Source organism: Sinocyclocheilus grahami, unplaced genomic scaffold (assembly GCF_001515645.1).
Source record: "Sinocyclocheilus grahami isolate Dianchi unplaced genomic scaffold, SAMN03320097.WGS_v1.1 scaffold956.1, whole genome shotgun sequence".
In the NCBI taxonomy this organism is placed as follows: domain Eukaryota; kingdom Metazoa; phylum Chordata; class Actinopteri; order Cypriniformes; family Cyprinidae; genus Sinocyclocheilus; species Sinocyclocheilus grahami.
The window spans coordinates 211,319-229,036 of NW_015506135.1; the positions used below are offsets into that span (position 1 = coordinate 211,319).

General features: G+C 37.0%; 3 protein-coding genes across 4 annotated transcripts in view; 2 read left to right on the forward strand and 1 right to left on the reverse strand.

The window, feature by feature from the left end:
- Window positions 1-3,002: 3,002 nt before the first annotated feature.
- Window positions 3,003-5,187, forward strand: LOC107564698 (stannin-like). Of its 2 annotated transcripts, none has more exons than XM_016249833.1 (2): window positions 3,003-3,384; window positions 4,389-5,187. In XM_016249833.1, exon 2 carries the CDS (start codon window positions 4,475-4,477, stop codon window positions 4,736-4,738), a length of 264 nt encoding a protein of 87 aa, XP_016105319.1. In that variant the 5' UTR covers window positions 3,003-3,384; window positions 4,389-4,474; the 3' UTR covers window positions 4,739-5,187. The 2 variants fall into 2 exon arrangements, with proteins under 2 accessions (XP_016105319.1, XP_016105318.1); XM_016249832.1 differs by lacking the exon at window positions 3,003-3,384 and adding an exon at window positions 3,499-3,750.
- Window positions 5,188-7,776: 2,589 nt separating this feature from the next.
- LOC107564699 (stannin-like) lies at window positions 7,777-8,565 on the forward strand. Its single transcript, XM_016249834.1, has one exon. The coding sequence runs from the start codon at window positions 7,881-7,883 to the stop codon at window positions 8,142-8,144; it is 264 nt and encodes an 87-aa protein (XP_016105320.1). The 5' UTR covers window positions 7,777-7,880; the 3' UTR covers window positions 8,145-8,565.
- A 3,744-nt stretch (window positions 8,566-12,309) lies between these two features.
- LOC107564690 (zinc finger CCCH domain-containing protein 7A-like) overlaps window positions 12,310-17,718 on the reverse strand; it is a 24,586-nt gene continuing 19,177 nt past the window's right edge. The window contains exons 21-23 of the mRNA XM_016249826.1: window positions 14,509-14,642; window positions 13,065-13,228; window positions 12,310-12,990 (exon numbers count right to left, since the gene is read on the reverse strand). Of these exons, the coding sequence (XP_016105312.1) occupies window positions 12,801-12,990; window positions 13,065-13,228; window positions 14,509-14,642 (488 nt within the window). The 3' untranslated portion in view covers window positions 12,310-12,800. The remainder of the gene's footprint in view (window positions 12,991-13,064; window positions 13,229-14,508; window positions 14,643-17,718) is intronic.

Consider the following 17,718-nt stretch of genomic DNA (forward strand, 5'->3'; position numbering starts at 1 on the left):
TATTTTAAAAAATTTATTCAGTAATAGTCAGGGTCACTGTGAACAGGAATCAATTGAAAGAATGAGCCAATCTATAAAGAAAAGATTTTTACGAGTGTTTGAAAATGGGACATCAGAATCAGAATGAGCTTTATTGCCAGGTATGTTTACACATACGAGGAATTTGTTTTCGTGACAGAAGCTCCACAGTGTAACAGAATGACAGTGACAGGACAGGACAGGACATAGATAATAAAAATAATAATATAAAATATACAAAATAGATCATGTACAAAAAAGCAAAAACAATATATAATATAGACATTTTGTATGTACAGGTATGATATGTGCAAATTTGAAATGTAAATAAGTATCCGTGTTAAATAAATAATGTATACTAGTGTTGTGTGTTCCACGATTATTGTTAAGTGTTCATGAGATGGATGGCCTGAGGAAAGAAACTGTTCCTGTGTCTGGCCGTTCTGGTGCTCAGAGCTCTGTAGCGTCGACCAGATGGCAACAGTTCAAAGAGGGAGTGTGCTGGATGTGAGGGGTCCATAGTGATTCTGCCAGCCCTTTTGCTCACTCTGGACGAGTACAGTTCTTGGAGAGAAGGGAGGGTTGTACCAATGATTCGCTCAGCAGTCCGGACTACCCTCTGAAGTCTTCTGAGGCCAGATTTGGTAACTGAGCTGAACCAGACAGTTATTGAAGTGCAGAGGATGGATTCAATGATGGCGGAGTAGAACTGTTTCTGCAGCTCCTGTGGCAGGTTGAAATTCCTCAGCTGGCCAAAGAAGTACAACCTCTGCTGGGCCTTTTTCACAATGGAGTCAATGTGAGTGTCCCACTTCAGGTCCTGAGAGATTGTGGTGCCCAGGAACCTGAATGACTCCACTGCAGTCACAGTGCTGTCCGTGATGGTGAGTGGGGGGAGTGAAGAGGGGTTTCTCCTGAAGTCCACGGTCATCTCCACAGTTTTGAGCGTGTTGAGCTCCAAGTTGTTGAGACTGCACCAGACAGCCAGCTCTTTAACCATGATGTGAAAGTGCTAGAATGCTCTTTTACGTTTGGGGTGAAATTGCCTTTGATTTTCTCCAAAACTATGGGCCTACAGTAAAAATACTTGAAAATTAATTCAGTAATAGTCAACTTCACTCTGGACAGGAATTGAAAAAATGAGCAAACCTGTAAATGAAACATTTATATGAGTGTTTGAAATAGAAAATTATTAGAATGCACTCTGATTTTTGGAGTGATTTTGTCTTTACTTTTCTTCAAAACTATACAGTAAAATCAGTCGAAAATTGATACAGTAATAGTTCGGTTCACTCTGAACAGGAATACATTGCAAGAACGAGCAAACCTTTTAAGGAAAGCTTTTTACAAGTAAGTGATTTTATAAGTAAGTGTGAGAATGCACATTGATTTTTTTTGAGTGATTTCCCTTTCATTTGTAAAAAATTTGTACACTGAAATTACTTTATTTAATTACTTAATTACTTAATAATTACTTTATTACTAAATTAACAGTAATAGTCAGGGTTACTGTAAACAGTATCAGTTGAAACGTTGAGCAAACGGAAAGATTTTATATATATATTAACATTAATAAATGATGCACATTAATAAATGTATAATACCAATGCTAATGTAAAAAGAACAATTATTCACAAACATTCAAATCAATAATGTTCCAAGTCATAAAAAAATCCAGCAATTGTATTATGTTCTGATGTAAAGTAGCAATAAATAAATATTCTGATGTCGCTTTATGGTCTTTTTAGGGTTAAATTAGGTTTTATGCAGTGGTGTTTTGTGTCACCGTGAACAGCAATCTATTGAAAATAGCAGCAAAAGTACAAAGGAAACGTCTTTCCATCCATTCCGCTCCCAGCACACATACCGTCAGCGCGCGATTAGACGCGCAATACAAAGAAAGGTGGGGCTGGCCTGACCGTGGCTGTGTCCGAAATCGCCCCCTATACCCTTAAATAGGGCACTATTTGAGGGAACAGCCATTTTTAGTGGTGTCCGAAACCATAGTGGACGCTCTCGAGTGCACTCACTCAATCCCACAATGCACTGCAAAAACGAGTGTACAACTGGTGCACGCTCAACGGCTAGAGAATGCCCACAATGCACCGTGAGAGTCACGCGCCGAAAGAATTTTTTTACAAAACACAGCATAATGTACAACACGGGTATCAATTCATTGTAAATTGATTATTAAATTGTTTGATTAGAGTTTATACGTAATTTCCGCGACAGAGTTCAAGATAAATCCTTTAATCTCACTACTGGAGCTGCTAGTGTTGCTAGTTTCAAATGATTAATAAACAGCAAGCACAAACTGCAAAAGCGGCATTCCTTCCGGTGCACTCAGTGTCCGAATTCTCTACTCGTTTTCATTCACTCCTTCTAGTGAACTGAGCTAGTGACCTAATGTAGGGAATAGTGAATGAGGGTATAGGGGGCGATTTCGGACACAGCCACATATTTTCACGTAGTTTAACTCAGTTCAGCTAACAACTGTTTTGTCTAACGTTATGTGTTTATCGTGTATCCTGTTATTGGTTAACAATTTATATTAAACGCCTTTTATATGAATGATATACCTTTTGGCTTGGCTAGCGTATGTGTCATTTCTTTTTTATTGTTGTTTTTTGTAAATAAAAATAAAACTTTATTTGCAAGTGCATGGATATGTATAAAGTTTCAGTAGTACAAAATAATAATAACACAATTATATATATATATGTGCATTTTATGTATATATGTACTTAAGTGCATTTACACGTAAGTCAAGAAAAAAAGTAATTCATAATTAAATTCATTTATTTAAATTATTACTTGTATTAAAATGGTGAGTGTTTTGCCTTTTCTGTTTTTTATCATTCTCACCCAAGGCACATATTATATTCTGTGAAAATGCAGAACTTATCGATCACTGCGAAACATGTGCGTGTCTAGTAGGTGGGAAGATCTAGCAATATGCAACGTTTCATATTCGCAAACAAATACACAAATTAATCTCTTTCCATTTGTCTGTGAATGCAGAACAAATGTCACGCATAGGAAGACAATCTGTACCACATCCGCCTGTCAGAGCACCTCCTCTACTGATCTGAACAGCATTGCTTTTAGGCTGTTTGATTGGATATTTCCCTTTCTTCAGGCGTGATCTCATTTCCTGCACAGTGACCGGCTATATTTATTTATTTCTGTATCTGCTCGGGCTAGAAATGTAAGCGACTGGCTTGTTACTGTATATAACACAAGAGCTGGATCACTGGAGACAGACGGAGAGTTTATGCAGCTGTCAACTCGAGCCACTGCACGAAATGGTTTGCAGAACGTACATAAGCGTTATTCTTTGATATAAAAAAAAGCGGCCTGGTTTTGGTAAGCTTCACTTTAAATGATCCTTTTTCTTCATTTTGTATCAGTAATTGTTCAGAAAATGCGGTCTGTTCCGTTCAGGGCTCGTGTAGAGCGCATATAAATCGCTACTCTTTGAGAGCAAATGAATGCTGTCTTCCGTTTGGGCAAAAACAAACGACTGGAACGATACTTGCTGCAGTAGATAGTTAGCTGTGTGTTGCATTAACGTCGAAACGCCTCGTGCCTCCCGGATCAGTTCAAGCACGAGCGCATTTAACGTTAACACTCTGGCGCGTGGGCAAGATGAACAGTCTTCGCCGAGATGCTTACAGCGTTGCATAACCTGTGGCTTCACGAAGGGAGCCATGACCCGAGCAGTGATGGCTGGTAAAGCTCCATGAAATTGTTTCTCAAGAATGAGTGAGAGCTAACGACGGGAGAAAGGAAGCTTCTCGAATCAATTGAACCAATTACTGAGCTAAACGAGTCACTGTTTTTTAAACGCTCGAAACACCACACGAAAACCCAGGCCAACATGCTTAAAAACACCCTTTACAAACCAATTGCAAGTGTTTTATTGGAAGTTTAATCTGATAAGTACTATTAACAAATCATGTAGGCCTAATACCATTCATACGCGTTATTGTTAAATTATAGAGGGTTTGTTTTGTCTGATTTATGGAGAGCTTGGTTAATCAGACCAATAAGAATGTATTAACTGTCACACTTGCTTTTTTATTATACGAATGCCTCATTAAAATGTAGGTAAAACAATATAGACACTGGTTCGGGTGTTTACAGCGATTTATTAGAGACATTTCTGAACAGTTATGAAGCTTAGATGGCTGAAATCACACGACTCTGGCGGTTCCATAAGTGCTTTGAAAGAAATGATTTGCAAAGGTTTCGATGCTTCATAAAGCAATGTTTTGAAACCGTTTTAATATCTCGAGTGAGGAAATGTTCAGGAAGTTTCTCCGAATTTGTGTTTATTGAGGAATGATCCCGGTTCTTATGTCTTTCAGATGTAGCCCAGACCTACAAGAGCTCTGCAGAACTGCCTCTCGTGGACGTTTGGAGGCCTGTGGTTGAACTTCTCCTGACTGACAGGATGTCCATCACGGACCATAGCCCCACCACCGGGGTCGTCACAATTATTGTAATACTCATTGCCATTGCCGCACTGGGGGCTTTAATTCTCGGTTGTTGGTGCTACTTGCGGCTGCAGCGCATCAGTCAGTCTGAAGACGAAGAAAGCATTGTCGGTGAAGGTGAAACCAAGGAGCCCTTTTTGCTGGTCCAGTATTCGGCCAAAGGCCCGCGGGTGGAGCACAAGACCAAGCTCACCCCTAACAGCACCGAGAGCCACACCTAAGTCCTCTCATCTCCCTTCACAATGCATACTGTGTCGTGTTTGCAGACTCCGTCAGTCTTAAAGAATTTTAAACCTTACAGTGTCAATCAACACTGAAATGAACAGAGGCAAACCTAGTGCATGCAGTTGTCTAGTTGCTTTGACTTGATTTTTTTTCCTCCGCCCATTTTGTGGTGGTAGAGCCCTGCTATAATGTGAAATCGACGACTGTGTGCGTTTTGTGCAATGCTGTTTGTAAAGCCGTAACTGCGTTCTGAAGCGAAATCAAAATGATTCTGATTTCTTTGGTGGTGTATTTACTTAATTTTTTTCATCCAGAGCTGGCTCTTGGATTAAGAAATTCGACACGAATTTTAATGGACTGATTTCAAAACCATGTCAAAGTTTTAGATAGTTTTGAAGCTTTCATCCAGTTCATTCCATTTACTTTAAAAAATAAAGGTTCTTTATGGGCAACTATGGTTCCATGAAGAACCTCCATGGAATTTTTCCCTTCCACAAAAGGTTCTTTTAAGAATTGTTCACTGATATGTTTTTTTTTGGGGGGGGGGACAAAAAATGCCTTTTCTATGGCATTGCTGTGAAAACTCCCCTTTTGAACCTTTATTTTTAAATGTTGACTTGCAATACTAAAGAAACATGTTTTTCATTACAAATAAGCACTTCAGGATACCATAACTTGCCAAATTATGTAAACTGGCTTTTGAAAGCTCTTACATTATATTTAGACATGTTTAGAATCATGGTTTCATTAGCACTTTTTTATCTTTAATGTGACATACAATTGATTTTGTAAAGTGCGTTTGCTGATTCTGGTTTAAACCTGCTAGGAAACCACTATAAGAACGAAAGCCAATGACTGAGGTCTTTTAATTATACTATTGTGACCCCAGAGGCGTTCGTTTTTCGTGGTTGAGCACGTTTCTACATCACGAGAAGTCATTTGAAAGTTTAGATATTATTTTTATAGATGGCTTAATGCATAACTGGATACTGAAAAGTCATTGTCTCGAGTTTTTAACCTGTTCCTTCATAGTATTATTTTTTGTTTCATTAATTCTGAATGTTTTTGTGAGATCACAGTGTTTGCTGTTTGTACATGTAAGAAGGAAGTGAGAGAAATTATTTATTTTTATACAGTATTCATGCAAATGTTGTCTTTAGGGGCAAAATCAACAGGCAGGCATATAGGGAGGTAGATGAAGCCTAAAAATGCAGCTGAAATGATTTCATTGATGTTTTGGGTTCTGTCATACATTTGAAGTCGGCAGATTTGTTTTGTGTGTGTATTATGTGCTGTTCAATATACAGAAATAAACAAGGACAGTACATGCATGTTAATTTACTCTGCATATTTGAGAAAAGCAACTTTTTATGAGTAAAGCGCTCCGTATATAGCTTATGTCACTCCAGCCAGTGTGTCTGTCCAGTGTTTGACTGTACTGAACAATAAAACCTGTTACTAGGCAAATGCCTGCTTGTGAGTTTTATGTGCATTTGCAACTTTTAAATGGAAGTCCTAACTCTTCTGTTAACTTTTTAAATATTACGCATTAGTGATCAGCATTTATGGACAGTTTTCTTACAGCATCATGAGTTAGCACAGTAAATTCCCCAAGTTTCAGGGTATGGCATGTATTAGTCATACTGGTTTGTGTTGGTGTTGGAAACACTTCCTGTTTTTGGTTCAAAAACCACCAAAAGGGTTAATGACCTGCTTAATTCAATTATTTAGACCTAATGCAAAGTTGTAGTTCTTTTAAGTTAGAGCTCTATAAGATGACCACAGTAATTTATTGTAATCACTCGCTGCTCGTGAATAACACAAGGCAGATGGGGACACTTTAGATGCATCTAGCAAGCTCAGATGAAGGCAAACCACATTATGTGCAGTGCAGAACTGTGAAGAAAACGCCACACATTTGTAAGCGTGTGCACAGTGTAAACTATTCATCGGTATTGCTTGAAAGTTAGTTTGTCAAATAGTTTTTGCAACTTGTGGGTCAACCGAGTCTTTTATTTGGAATGACAAATAAACATTAAAATTGTTGATCAGATTTTTAACTTGGTAAGATTTTGAAGAAAAGAAAAACGCTCACCAAGACAGCATTGGTTTAATTTAAAAACAAGAAAAAAAGGGAAATATTATTGCAGTTAGAAGTTACTTTTTATTTGAATATATTTTACAATTAATTTTATTTCTGGGGTGGCAAAGCCAAATTTTCAGCATCATTACTTCAGTCTCAGGGTCACAAGATCTTTTGGAAATAATTCTAATATGCTGATTTGACACTCAAGAACAGCATTTATTTGAAACAGTAATCAATGGTAACATTGTAAGCATCTTTACTGTCATTTTACCGCTTCGATTAACTAAACATGCTTGCTGAATATAATTACTTAAAGACACTAGCATACACCAGTTTTATTAGATCAAACAAGCATTTAAATTGAAATAAAACTAAATACTTATTACAGGGAATGCACAGCAGATCCAGCCCATAATGCATTTATTAAGATACAGAAGTGCAGCTGGCATGTTATCGCTTATTCTGTCTCCCTCAAGTGGATAAAACAAGCCTCGACATATTTCGCCTACTACAGCATGTCAATCTCTGTTTTCAATGTTCGTTAATACTCCATTATGGTATTACTTCCCTCGCCCTTTTACTTTCAGCAAAATTATAGAGGGTTTGTTTTGTCTGATTTATGGAGAGCTTGGTTAATCAGACCAATAAGAATGTATTAACTGTCACACTTGCTTTTTTATTATACGAATGCCTCATTAAAATGTAGGTAAAACAATATAGACACTGGTTCGGGTGTTTACAGCGATTTATTAGAGACATTTCTGAACAGTTATGAAGCTTAGATGGCTGAAATCACACGACTCTGGCGGTTCCATAAGTGCTTTGAAAGAAATGATTTGCAAAGGTTTCGATGCTTCATAAAGCAATGTTTTGAAACCGTTTTAATATCTCGAGTGAGGAAATGTTCAGGAAGTTTCTCCGAATTTGTGTTTATTGAGGAATGATCCCGGTTCTTATGTCTTTCAGATGTAGCCCAGACCTACAAGAGCTCTGCAGAACTGCCTCTCGTGGACGTTTGGAGGCCTGTGGTTGAACTTCTCCTGACTGACAGGATGTCCATCACGGACCATAGCCCCACCACCGGGGTCGTCACAATTATTGTAATACTCATTGCCATTGCCGCACTGGGGGCTTTAATTCTCGGTTGTTGGTGCTACTTGCGGCTGCAGCGCATCAGTCAGTCTGAAGACGAAGAAAGCATTGTCGGTGAAGGTGAAACCAAGGAGCCCTTTTTGCTGGTCCAGTATTCGGCCAAAGGCCCGCGGGTGGAGCACAAGACCAAGCTCACCCCTAACAGCACCGAGAGCCACACCTAAGTCCTCTCATCTCCCTTCACAATGCATACTGTGTCGTGTTTGCAGACTCCGTCAGTCTTAAAGAATTTTAAACCTTACAGTGTCAATCAACACTGAAATGAACAGAGGCAAACCTAGTGCATGCAGTTGTCTAGTTGCTTTGACTTGATTTTTTTTCCTCCGCCCATTTTGTGGTGGTAGAGCCCTGCTATAATGTGAAATCGACGACTGTGTGCGTTTTGTGCAATGCTGTTTGTAAAGCCGTAACTGCGTTCTGAAGCGAAATCAAAATGATTCTGATTTCTTTGGTGGTGTATTTACTTAATTTTTTTCATCCAGAGCTGGCTCTTGGATTAAGAAATTCGACACGAATTTTAATGGACTGATTTCAAAACCATGTCAAAGTTTTAGATAGTTTTGAAGCTTTTCAAGCTTTCCAGTTCATTCCATTTACTTTAAAAAATAAAGGTTCTTTATGGGCAACTATGGTTCCATGAAGAACCTCCATGGAATTTTTCCATTCCACAAAAGGTTCTTTTAAGAATTGTTCACCGATATGTTTTTTTTTGGGGGGGATGGGGGGGGGACAAAAAATGCCTTTTCTATGGCATTGCTGTGAAAACTCCCCTTTTGAACCTTTATTTTTAAATGTTGACTTGCAATACAAAAGAAACATGTTTTTCATTACAAATAAGCACTTCAGGATACCATAACTTGCCAAATTATGTAAACTGGCTTTTGAAAGCTCTTACATTATATTTAGACATGTTTAGAATCATGGTTTCATTAGCACTTTTTTATCTTTAATGTGACATACAATTGATTTTGTAAAGTGCATTTGCTGATTCTGGTTTAAACCTGCTAGGAAACCACTATAAAAATTTTAATGGACCGATTTCAAAACCATGTCAAAGTTTTAGATAGTTTTGAAGCTTTCATCCAGTTCATTCCATTTACTTTAAAAAATAAAGGTTCTTTATGGGCAACTATGGTTCCATGAAGAACCTCCATGGAATTTTTCCCTTCCACAAAAGGTTCTTTTAAGAATTGTTCACTGATATGTTTTTTTTTGGGGGGGGGGACAAAAAATGCCTTTTCTATGGCATTGCTGTGAAAACTCCCCTTTTGAACCTTTATTTTTAAATGTTGACTTGCAATACAAAAGAAACATGTTTTTCATTACAAATAAGCACTTCAGGATACCATAACTTGCCAAATTATGTAAACTGGCTTTTGAAAGCTCTTACATTATATTTAGACATGTTTAGAATCATGGTTTCATTAGCACTTTTTTATCTTTAATGTGACATACAATTGATTTTGTAAAGTGCATTTGCTGATTCTGGTTTAAACCTGCTAGGAAACCACTATAAGAACGAAAGCCAATGACTGAGGTCTTTTGATTATACTATTGTGACCCCAGAGGCGTTCGTTTTTCGTGGTTGAGCACGTTTCTACATCATGAGAAGTCATTTGAAAGTTTAGATATTATTTTTATAGATGGCTTAATGCATAACTGGATACTGAAAAGTCATTGTCTCGAGTTTTTAACCTGTTCCTTCATAGTATTATTTTTTGTTTCATTAATTCTGAATGTTTTTGTGAGATCACAGTGTTTGCTGTTTGTACATGTAAGAAGGAAGTGAGAGAAATTATTTATTTTTATACAGTATTCATGCAAATGTTGTCTTTAGGGGCAAAATCAACAGGCAGGCATATAGGGAGGTAGATGAAGCCTAAAAATGCAGCTGAAATGATTTCATTGATGTTTTGGGTTCTGTCATACATTTGAAGTCGGCAGATTTGTTTTGTGTGTGTATTATGTGCTGTTCAATATACAGAAATAAACAAGGACAGTACATGCATGTTAATTTACTCTGCATATTTGAGAAAAGCAACTTTTTATGAGTAAAGCGCTCCGTATATAGCTTATGTCACTCCAGCCAGTGTGTCTGTCCAGTGTTTGACTGTACTGAACAATAAAACCTGTTACTAGGCAAATGCCTGCTTGTGAGTTTTATGTGCATTTGCAACTTTTAAATGGAAGTCCTAACTCTTCTGTTAACTTTTTAAATATTACGCATTAGTGATCAGCATTTATGGACAGTTTTTTGACTTGCAATACTAAAGAAACATGTTTTTCATTACAAATAAGCACTTCAGGATACCATAACTTGCCAAATTATGTAAACTGGCTTTTGAAAGCTCTTACATTATATTTAGACATGTTTAGAATCATGGTTTCATTAGCACTTTTTTATCTTTAATGTGACATACAATTGATTTTGTAAAGTGCGTTTGCTGATTCTGGTTTAAACCTGCTAGGAAACCACTATAAGAACGAAAGCCAATGACTGAGGTCTTTTAATTATACTATTGTGACCCCAGAGGCGTTCGTTTTTCGTGGTTGAGCACGTTTCTACATCACGAGAAGTCATTTGAAAGTTTAGATATTATTTTTATAGATGGCTTAATGCATAACTGGATACTGAAAAGTCATTGTCTCGAGTTTTTAACCTGTTCCTTCATAGTATTATTTTTTGTTTCATTAATTCTGAATGTTTTTGTGAGATCACAGTGTTTGCTGTTTGTACATGTAAGAAGGAAGTGAGAGAAATTATTTATTTTTATACAGTATTCATGCAAATGTTGTCTTTAGGGGCAAAATCAACAGGCAGGCATATAGGGAGGTAGATGAAGCCTAAAAATGCAGCTGAAATGATTTCATTGATGTTTTGGGTTCTGTCATACATTTGAAGTCGGCAGATTTGTTTTGTGTGTGTATTATGTGCTGTTCAATATACAGAAATAAACAAGGACAGTACATGCATGTTAATTTACTCTGCATATTTGAGAAAAGCAACTTTTTATGAGTAAAGCGCTCCGTATATAGCTTATGTCACTCCAGCCAGTGTGTCTGTCCAGTGTTTGACTGTACTGAACAATAAAACCTGTTACTAGGCAAATGCCTGCTTGTGAGTTTTATGTGCATTTGCAACTTTTAAATGGAAGTCCTAACTCTTCTGTTAACTTTTTAAATATTACGCATTAGTGATCAGCATTTATGGACAGTTTTCTTACAGCATCATGAGTTAGCACAGTAAATTCCCCAAGTTTCAGGGTATGGCATGTATTAGTCATACTGGTTTGTGTTGGTGTTGGAAACACTTCCTGTTTTTGGTTCAAAAACCACCAAAAGGGTTAATGACCTGCTTAATTCAATTATTTAGACCTAATGCAAAGTTGTAGTTCTTTTAAGTTAGAGCTCTATAAGATGACCACAGTAATTTATTGTAATCACTCGCTGCTCGTGAATAACACAAGGCAGATGGGGACACTTTAGATGCATCTAGCAAGCTCAGATGAAGGCAAACCACATTATGTGCAGTGCAGAACTGTGAAGAAAACGCCACACATTTGTAAGCGTGTGCACAGTGTAAACTATTCATCGGTATTGCTTGAAAGTTAGTTTGTCAAATAGTTTTTGCAACTTGTGGGTCAACCGAGTCTTTTATTTGGAATGACAAATAAACATTAAAATTGTTGATCAGATTTTTAACTTGGTAAGATTTTGAAGAAAAGAAAAACGCTCACCAAGACAGCATTGGTTTAATTTAAAAACAAGAAAAAAAAGGGAAATATTATTGCAGTTAGAAGTTACTTTTTATTTGAATATATTTTAAAATTAATTTTATTTCTGGGGTGGCAAAGCCAAATTTTCAGCATCATTACTTCAGTCTCAGGGTCACAAGATCTTTTGGAAATAATTCTAATATGCTGATTTGACACTCAAGAACAGCATTTATTTGAAACAGAAATCAATGGTAACATTGTAAGCATCTTTACTGTCATTTTACCGCTTCGATTAACTAAACATGCTTGCTGAATATAATTACTTAAAGACACTAGCATACACCAGTTTTATTAGATCAAACAAGCATTTAAATTGAAATAAAACTAAATACTTATTACAGGGAATGCACAGCAGATCCAGCCCATAATGCATTTATTAAGATACAGAAGTGCAGCTGGCATGTTATCGCTTATTCTGTCTCCCTCAAGTGGATAAAACAAGCCTCGACATATTTCGCCTACTACAGCATGTCAATCTCTGTTTTCAATGTTCATTAATACTCCATTATGGTATTACTTCCTTCGCCCTTTTACTTTCAGCAACTACAGACACTGAAAAGAATACGACTTTATTGTGTTTATGTTGGTCCATATATAATACCAATAGGCATTAACACAGCAACCACACAACATAGTAAAGCAATTCGGTGCGGATGTAGAATAACAGATTCAGGACCCAACATTCCAAAACAAACCGCGGGTAAGAAATAAAAGTTTTTAAAAAGGCGGGAATTTGACACGGGAATCTCAGATGCGCTAGTTCTTGCATTCTGTGTTGGGTTCCAAAAAGCAAAATCCAGTTGCTATTTAATAAAAGAAACAAAAGGCGATGGTGCATTTATTTTTAACCGGTGATAAAAGCAACAAAAGCTGTGATTACTCTGAACACAAGGCCAGCTCTGTGCTTTCCGTGAAAACCCAGGAGGAGGAGGATGTCCTCCTTCTCTGGAGAGAGCCACACCACACTCGCCTGATTCAATACTGAACTCAAGGCATCATAGTTCCAGAACACCCTGCTTTAACAGATTCAGATTAATTAAAACATTACTTAATATCTTTAAGCAGAAAACTATATTTGCCAAAGTCATTATCGTTTGGTGCTATCAAGTGATCTTTTCTGGCTTTGGCAAGTTTCATCAAAAGGAATTCTCTTCTGTCCTTCCATTCATTCAGCTCCTCATCTCCATGTGCCAGCTTACAAAGCTCCTCCTCCGTGCAGGTGCCCTTGAGGAACCTGGAGCGAGCAGAAACCAATCTGTCAGCGATGGCTGTTAAGGGTTAATGTGATATGAGTGGTGTTAGACTGACCGTTCGCAGACTTTGAAGGTTCCTGTGGGGAAGCGATACTGCCAGCAGTTCTGATCGTCCTCGGAGTTGAACACTCGTTCTTTGTGCTTCTCGGAGGTGATATGCTGCTGCCACTGTTTATCACTGTTGCAGTTCTTCCCACACAACCAGCAATGGTTGCCAGCCTGATAAAACAGCATTTAGAGATTGAGGAATGCATTCACTTTCAGAAAAGGAATGTTCAGTCACTTTTAGAAAAGAAAATGTGTATATATATATATATATATATACACATACATACATACACACATATATCAATATCACACTACATGTATTTGACCAAGAACATAGTACAATAGTAATATTATGAAATATATGTCTTAAAAAAAATAACTTTTCTATATGAATATATGTTCAAATGTAATTTATTCCCGAGTTGCAAAGCTGAATTTTCAGCATCATTACTCCAGTCTTCAGTGTCACATGATCCAGAAATCATTCTAATATACTCATTTGCTGATCAAGAAACATCTTAGTGTTGAAAACCGTTGTGCTGCTTAATATTTAACAAATCTTTCGTAACATTAATCAATCAAAAGTGACAGAAAAGCAAATAATGTATCCTTGCCAAATAAAAAATAAAAAATTCATAAAATCTTGCTGATCCCAAATTTTTGAATGATAGTGTATATTCATAATTTCTTTTTTGAATAAATTCTATTAGTCATTAACAAACATTATATAAATACTCTAAGCATTATTAGTTGATGAACATTCAAATATTGATGAAAACTTCAATCATTTTAAATGACTATGTACTGCATAATAATTGTGTTTTAAATATATTAATACAAATTATAAGCTAAACATGAACCTCATGTTTTTTTCAGTCTGTATGCTGTAATTTACTTTTTACTCATGAATATTAATTGCATTATTTGACATCTGGCCCAGTAGGCCAAACTCACTGCCTGAAATACAGATGTTGAATTGAAGAGTGTTTGCTAATCAGCTGGCGAACTAACATGATTCATGAATATTTATTAAGTTACGACACAATGCTTCCAGTAAGGTTACCAAGCAATATCTGTATTTCGCAATTAATATTCACTCACTATACTCTACCTTATTCATTTCACATACGGGACGTGTTTAGTGTTTAAACAGCTAGAGGGAGCACAACGCACTGGAACACATTGCAGAGGTCGAGATGCATTTTTAAGTGGAACAATTTTTACTTGAAACACCAAAATGTAGTCCAAGACAGAGCAGAACAGACAAAAGCATGCAAACATGAGATAAAACAGAGCCCTGTGTGTGTGTGCGCGCTGTTCTTGGCAGTCAGCGTTTTGTAATTTCCTTGCCTATGTGTAGAGGACACTCCAAGATAGAGCAAGGTTGTGTCAGAGTAAGAAGAGCGTGATAATGATGTGTGGAAATATGAATGCTGCTCAAGTTTTCATACCACTTCCTCAGCGTAGTCCGTGGGCATGTGAATCTGTTTGCCGTTCTCTCGTGTAGCGCTGCTGCTGCTCTCCTCGCTCCAGCCAGGCTTCTGAGACTGCAGCCACATTTCATACAGCTGCTCCATGTCTGCAACTACATACACAAACACAAACATAAGGGATACATGATACATCAGTCACAACATCAGTATCTGTCAGCACTAGGGGTGTGCGATATTGACAAAAAATAATCTCTCTCTCGGTGCCGATAGCCTTGTGGGCAGCACGCTGACATATGGCGCAGCTGCGCTTCGGGGTGTCCCGAGATCGATTCCTGCCTCGTGGACTTTCCCTTTCCTACCCCCATCTCTCTCTCCCATTCACTTTGTCATATCTATACTGTCCTGTCACAGAAAAAAGCAAAACCGCCAAAAAAAAAAAAAAAAAAAAAATTTTGGGTTTTTGAGTTTGGTCAAGTTTGTCCTGCTGGTTTCTGTTCATACAACATGGGTCAATCTGTGTTATTGTGCTGGTACGATAAGGACTGCCGTGGACAGCTGACTCCTAAAGTTTTTAATATTCTTCATATTCTGTGTGGTGGTCAGTTCACACTGAGAGAAATTAATCTTTTCCAATAAGTTGAAACTTATTTGTACATTTTATGGTCATTTTTACCTTTATAAAGCCATTTTTTCTAAAAGTGTGCATTATCTTTTGAGTCAAATTCTTACATTTAATCAGGGAATTAGAATAATAAGACATTAGGGCTGTTACCAAGCTAATTAAATCAACACAGAAGCTGCATCTGAAGTGGAATTTAGATGCATTTACACACTGTTTAATGCAAGACATGAATGCATTTAACCTGCAATTACAAATGCATAAATAATCTTTTGATATATTAAACATAAAACGTTGAATACTGATATTTGAAATTATTTAAATAATAAAAGATACTTTAAATGTGAAATTAAAACCGCCAGTAGGTGGCAGCAAGTCACTGTTAATAAGTGAGTCACTGAACCGAATCAATTAAACGCTTGATTCATTCAGGAACGAAACACCATCATGTTGCTCAGAGATACAAAACAGCGCTGTGGCTTTGTTTGGAATTATTTTTGTTGTTGAAATACAGCAAAAACAGGCAATATAGTGTCTAAAACGTAAGTCTCTTAATTAACTTCTTGTTTATTGAACTAAACTGTAAAAAATCAATATCACATTTGTAATCATGGTAATATTTGGAGTAAAACAGCACTCTTCATGTGAAATTGATTATTAACTATACGAAATAGTATAAATATATACATGTTCTGCCATCGTGTCTTGAATTTGTGATCATTCTAAATGCATTTTAATAAACTTAAATTAAATTATGCAGTGAAAGAAAGCACTCTAAAAGCGCGCGCACTAGTCTAGACTTCACGTAATGTTTGCGTGCGCTCTGTAGGGGTGTTTTGAATGTTTTTTGCAAAATACTCGATCATGTCAAATCACACATCGTTAAAACAACCATTACGATATTATCGCAGATGATATATATCGCACACCCCTAGTCAGCACTGAGGGCCAGGTGTTCAAAAAGCTGGATCAGAATAATCTGGATTTGGAAATCCCATGTTTTGCTATCCAGGATCAGGTAACCCATCTGTATTTCCGCTGGTTTTTCAAAGCAAAACTGCATTGGATCACAATGATCCAAATACACACTTTTTCCGATTACCAAATCTGGTGCTTTACGGAGCCCCTAAAGGGACATAGTGATGGAAAAAATATGAGATGGAAAGAAAGTGTCACTGCTTTGCAAAGTTTTGCATTGCACTCACACAAAAAAAAAAACTGTTCACTCCAGTTTATCTCTGATGATTGTGCCAACGTAGTTTACACACAGTGATTTAAAAGACATTTTAAATTAAATATAATATTTTTGTTTGATATTGACAGCTATTTGGGGATTATTTTATGGCACGAAAACCTCTTTTTAATTTACTGTAGGCTACTGAAAGGCTTCAGATGTAGCTTAAATGTTTCATATGTTGTATTTTTGGATCAGTTTAAAAGTTTTAATTTCATTTCCATTATTAAATCCACCATTCTGTTGGAATTTTTGGATGAAAATATGTCAATCTTATATATAAAAAAAAAAAACGTTTTAACACAAACTGACGATTTGATCCAGAACAAAACCAAGACTGGATTTTGTGATCCAATTCAATTTCAGAATCCTTTTTTCTTTTGAACAACTCAATTTTAAGATCTGATCCAATCCTATAGCCGAAATCCAATCAGATTACTTTTGAACAACTGGCCCTGGGTGATTATACGAGTTAATCCATTTGAAGAACAAGGATCTTATAAATAATTCTAGGGCTCTACATAATCTAGCCTCAGGGAAGGGTACCTGTCCAGTATGGTGTCAGTATACACGCCTTCCACATCCTTGAGATCAGAAAAGCAACACTTTGTGTCACCAAGACAAATTATAAATATATTGGTGATAGAGCTTTCTCCAGAGCCAGTGCAAAATTGTGTAATGAGCTCTCCCTCGCCATTAGATCTGCCAAATCACTACGCGTGTTCAAAGCCATGCTGAAATCACAACTTTTAACAGTTTTTGTGATGGGTTTTGACTCCCGCTGGGTGTATGGCTATGTGACTTTTGTTTTTTTTATACTATTCTAGCGGTTTTGTTTGTGTTGGTTAGTCTGTGATTGTAAAGCACTTTGGGCAACCGGTGTTATTTTAAATTGAAAGAAACAAAAATGTTTATTGAGCAGCAAATTAGAATGATTTCTGAAGGATCATGTGACACTGAAGACTGGAGTAATGATGCTGAAAATTCAGCTTAGCCTCACAGGAATAAAGTTTAAAATATCTCAACAAATTAGAATATGGTGACATGCCAATCAGCTAATCAACTCAAAACACCTGCAAAGGTTTCCTGAGCTTTCAAAATGGTGTCTCAGTTTGGTTCACTAGGCTACACAATCATGGGGAAGACTGCTGATCTGACAGTTGTCCAGAAGACAATCATTGACACCCTTCACAAGGAGGGTAAGCCACAAACATTCATTGCCAAAGAAGCTGGCTGTTCACAGAGTGCTGTATCCAAGCATGTTAACACAAAGTTGAGTGGAAGGAAAAAGTGTGGAAGAAAAAGATGCACAACCAACCGAGAGAACCGCAGCCTTATGAGGATTGTCAAGCAAAATCGATTCAAGAATTTGAGT

Coding starts and splice junctions, on each gene's coding strand:
- LOC107564698 (XM_016249832.1), top strand. CDS start 3,729: ATGACCCGAGCAGTGATGGCTG. Junction 3,751..4,388: donor GACCCGAGCAGTGATGGCTG/GTAAAGCTCCAT, acceptor TATGTCTTTCAG/ATGTAGCCCAGACCTACAAG.
- LOC107564699 (XM_016249834.1), top strand. CDS start 7,881: ATGTCCATCACGGACCATAGCCCCACCACCGGGGTCGTCACAATTATT.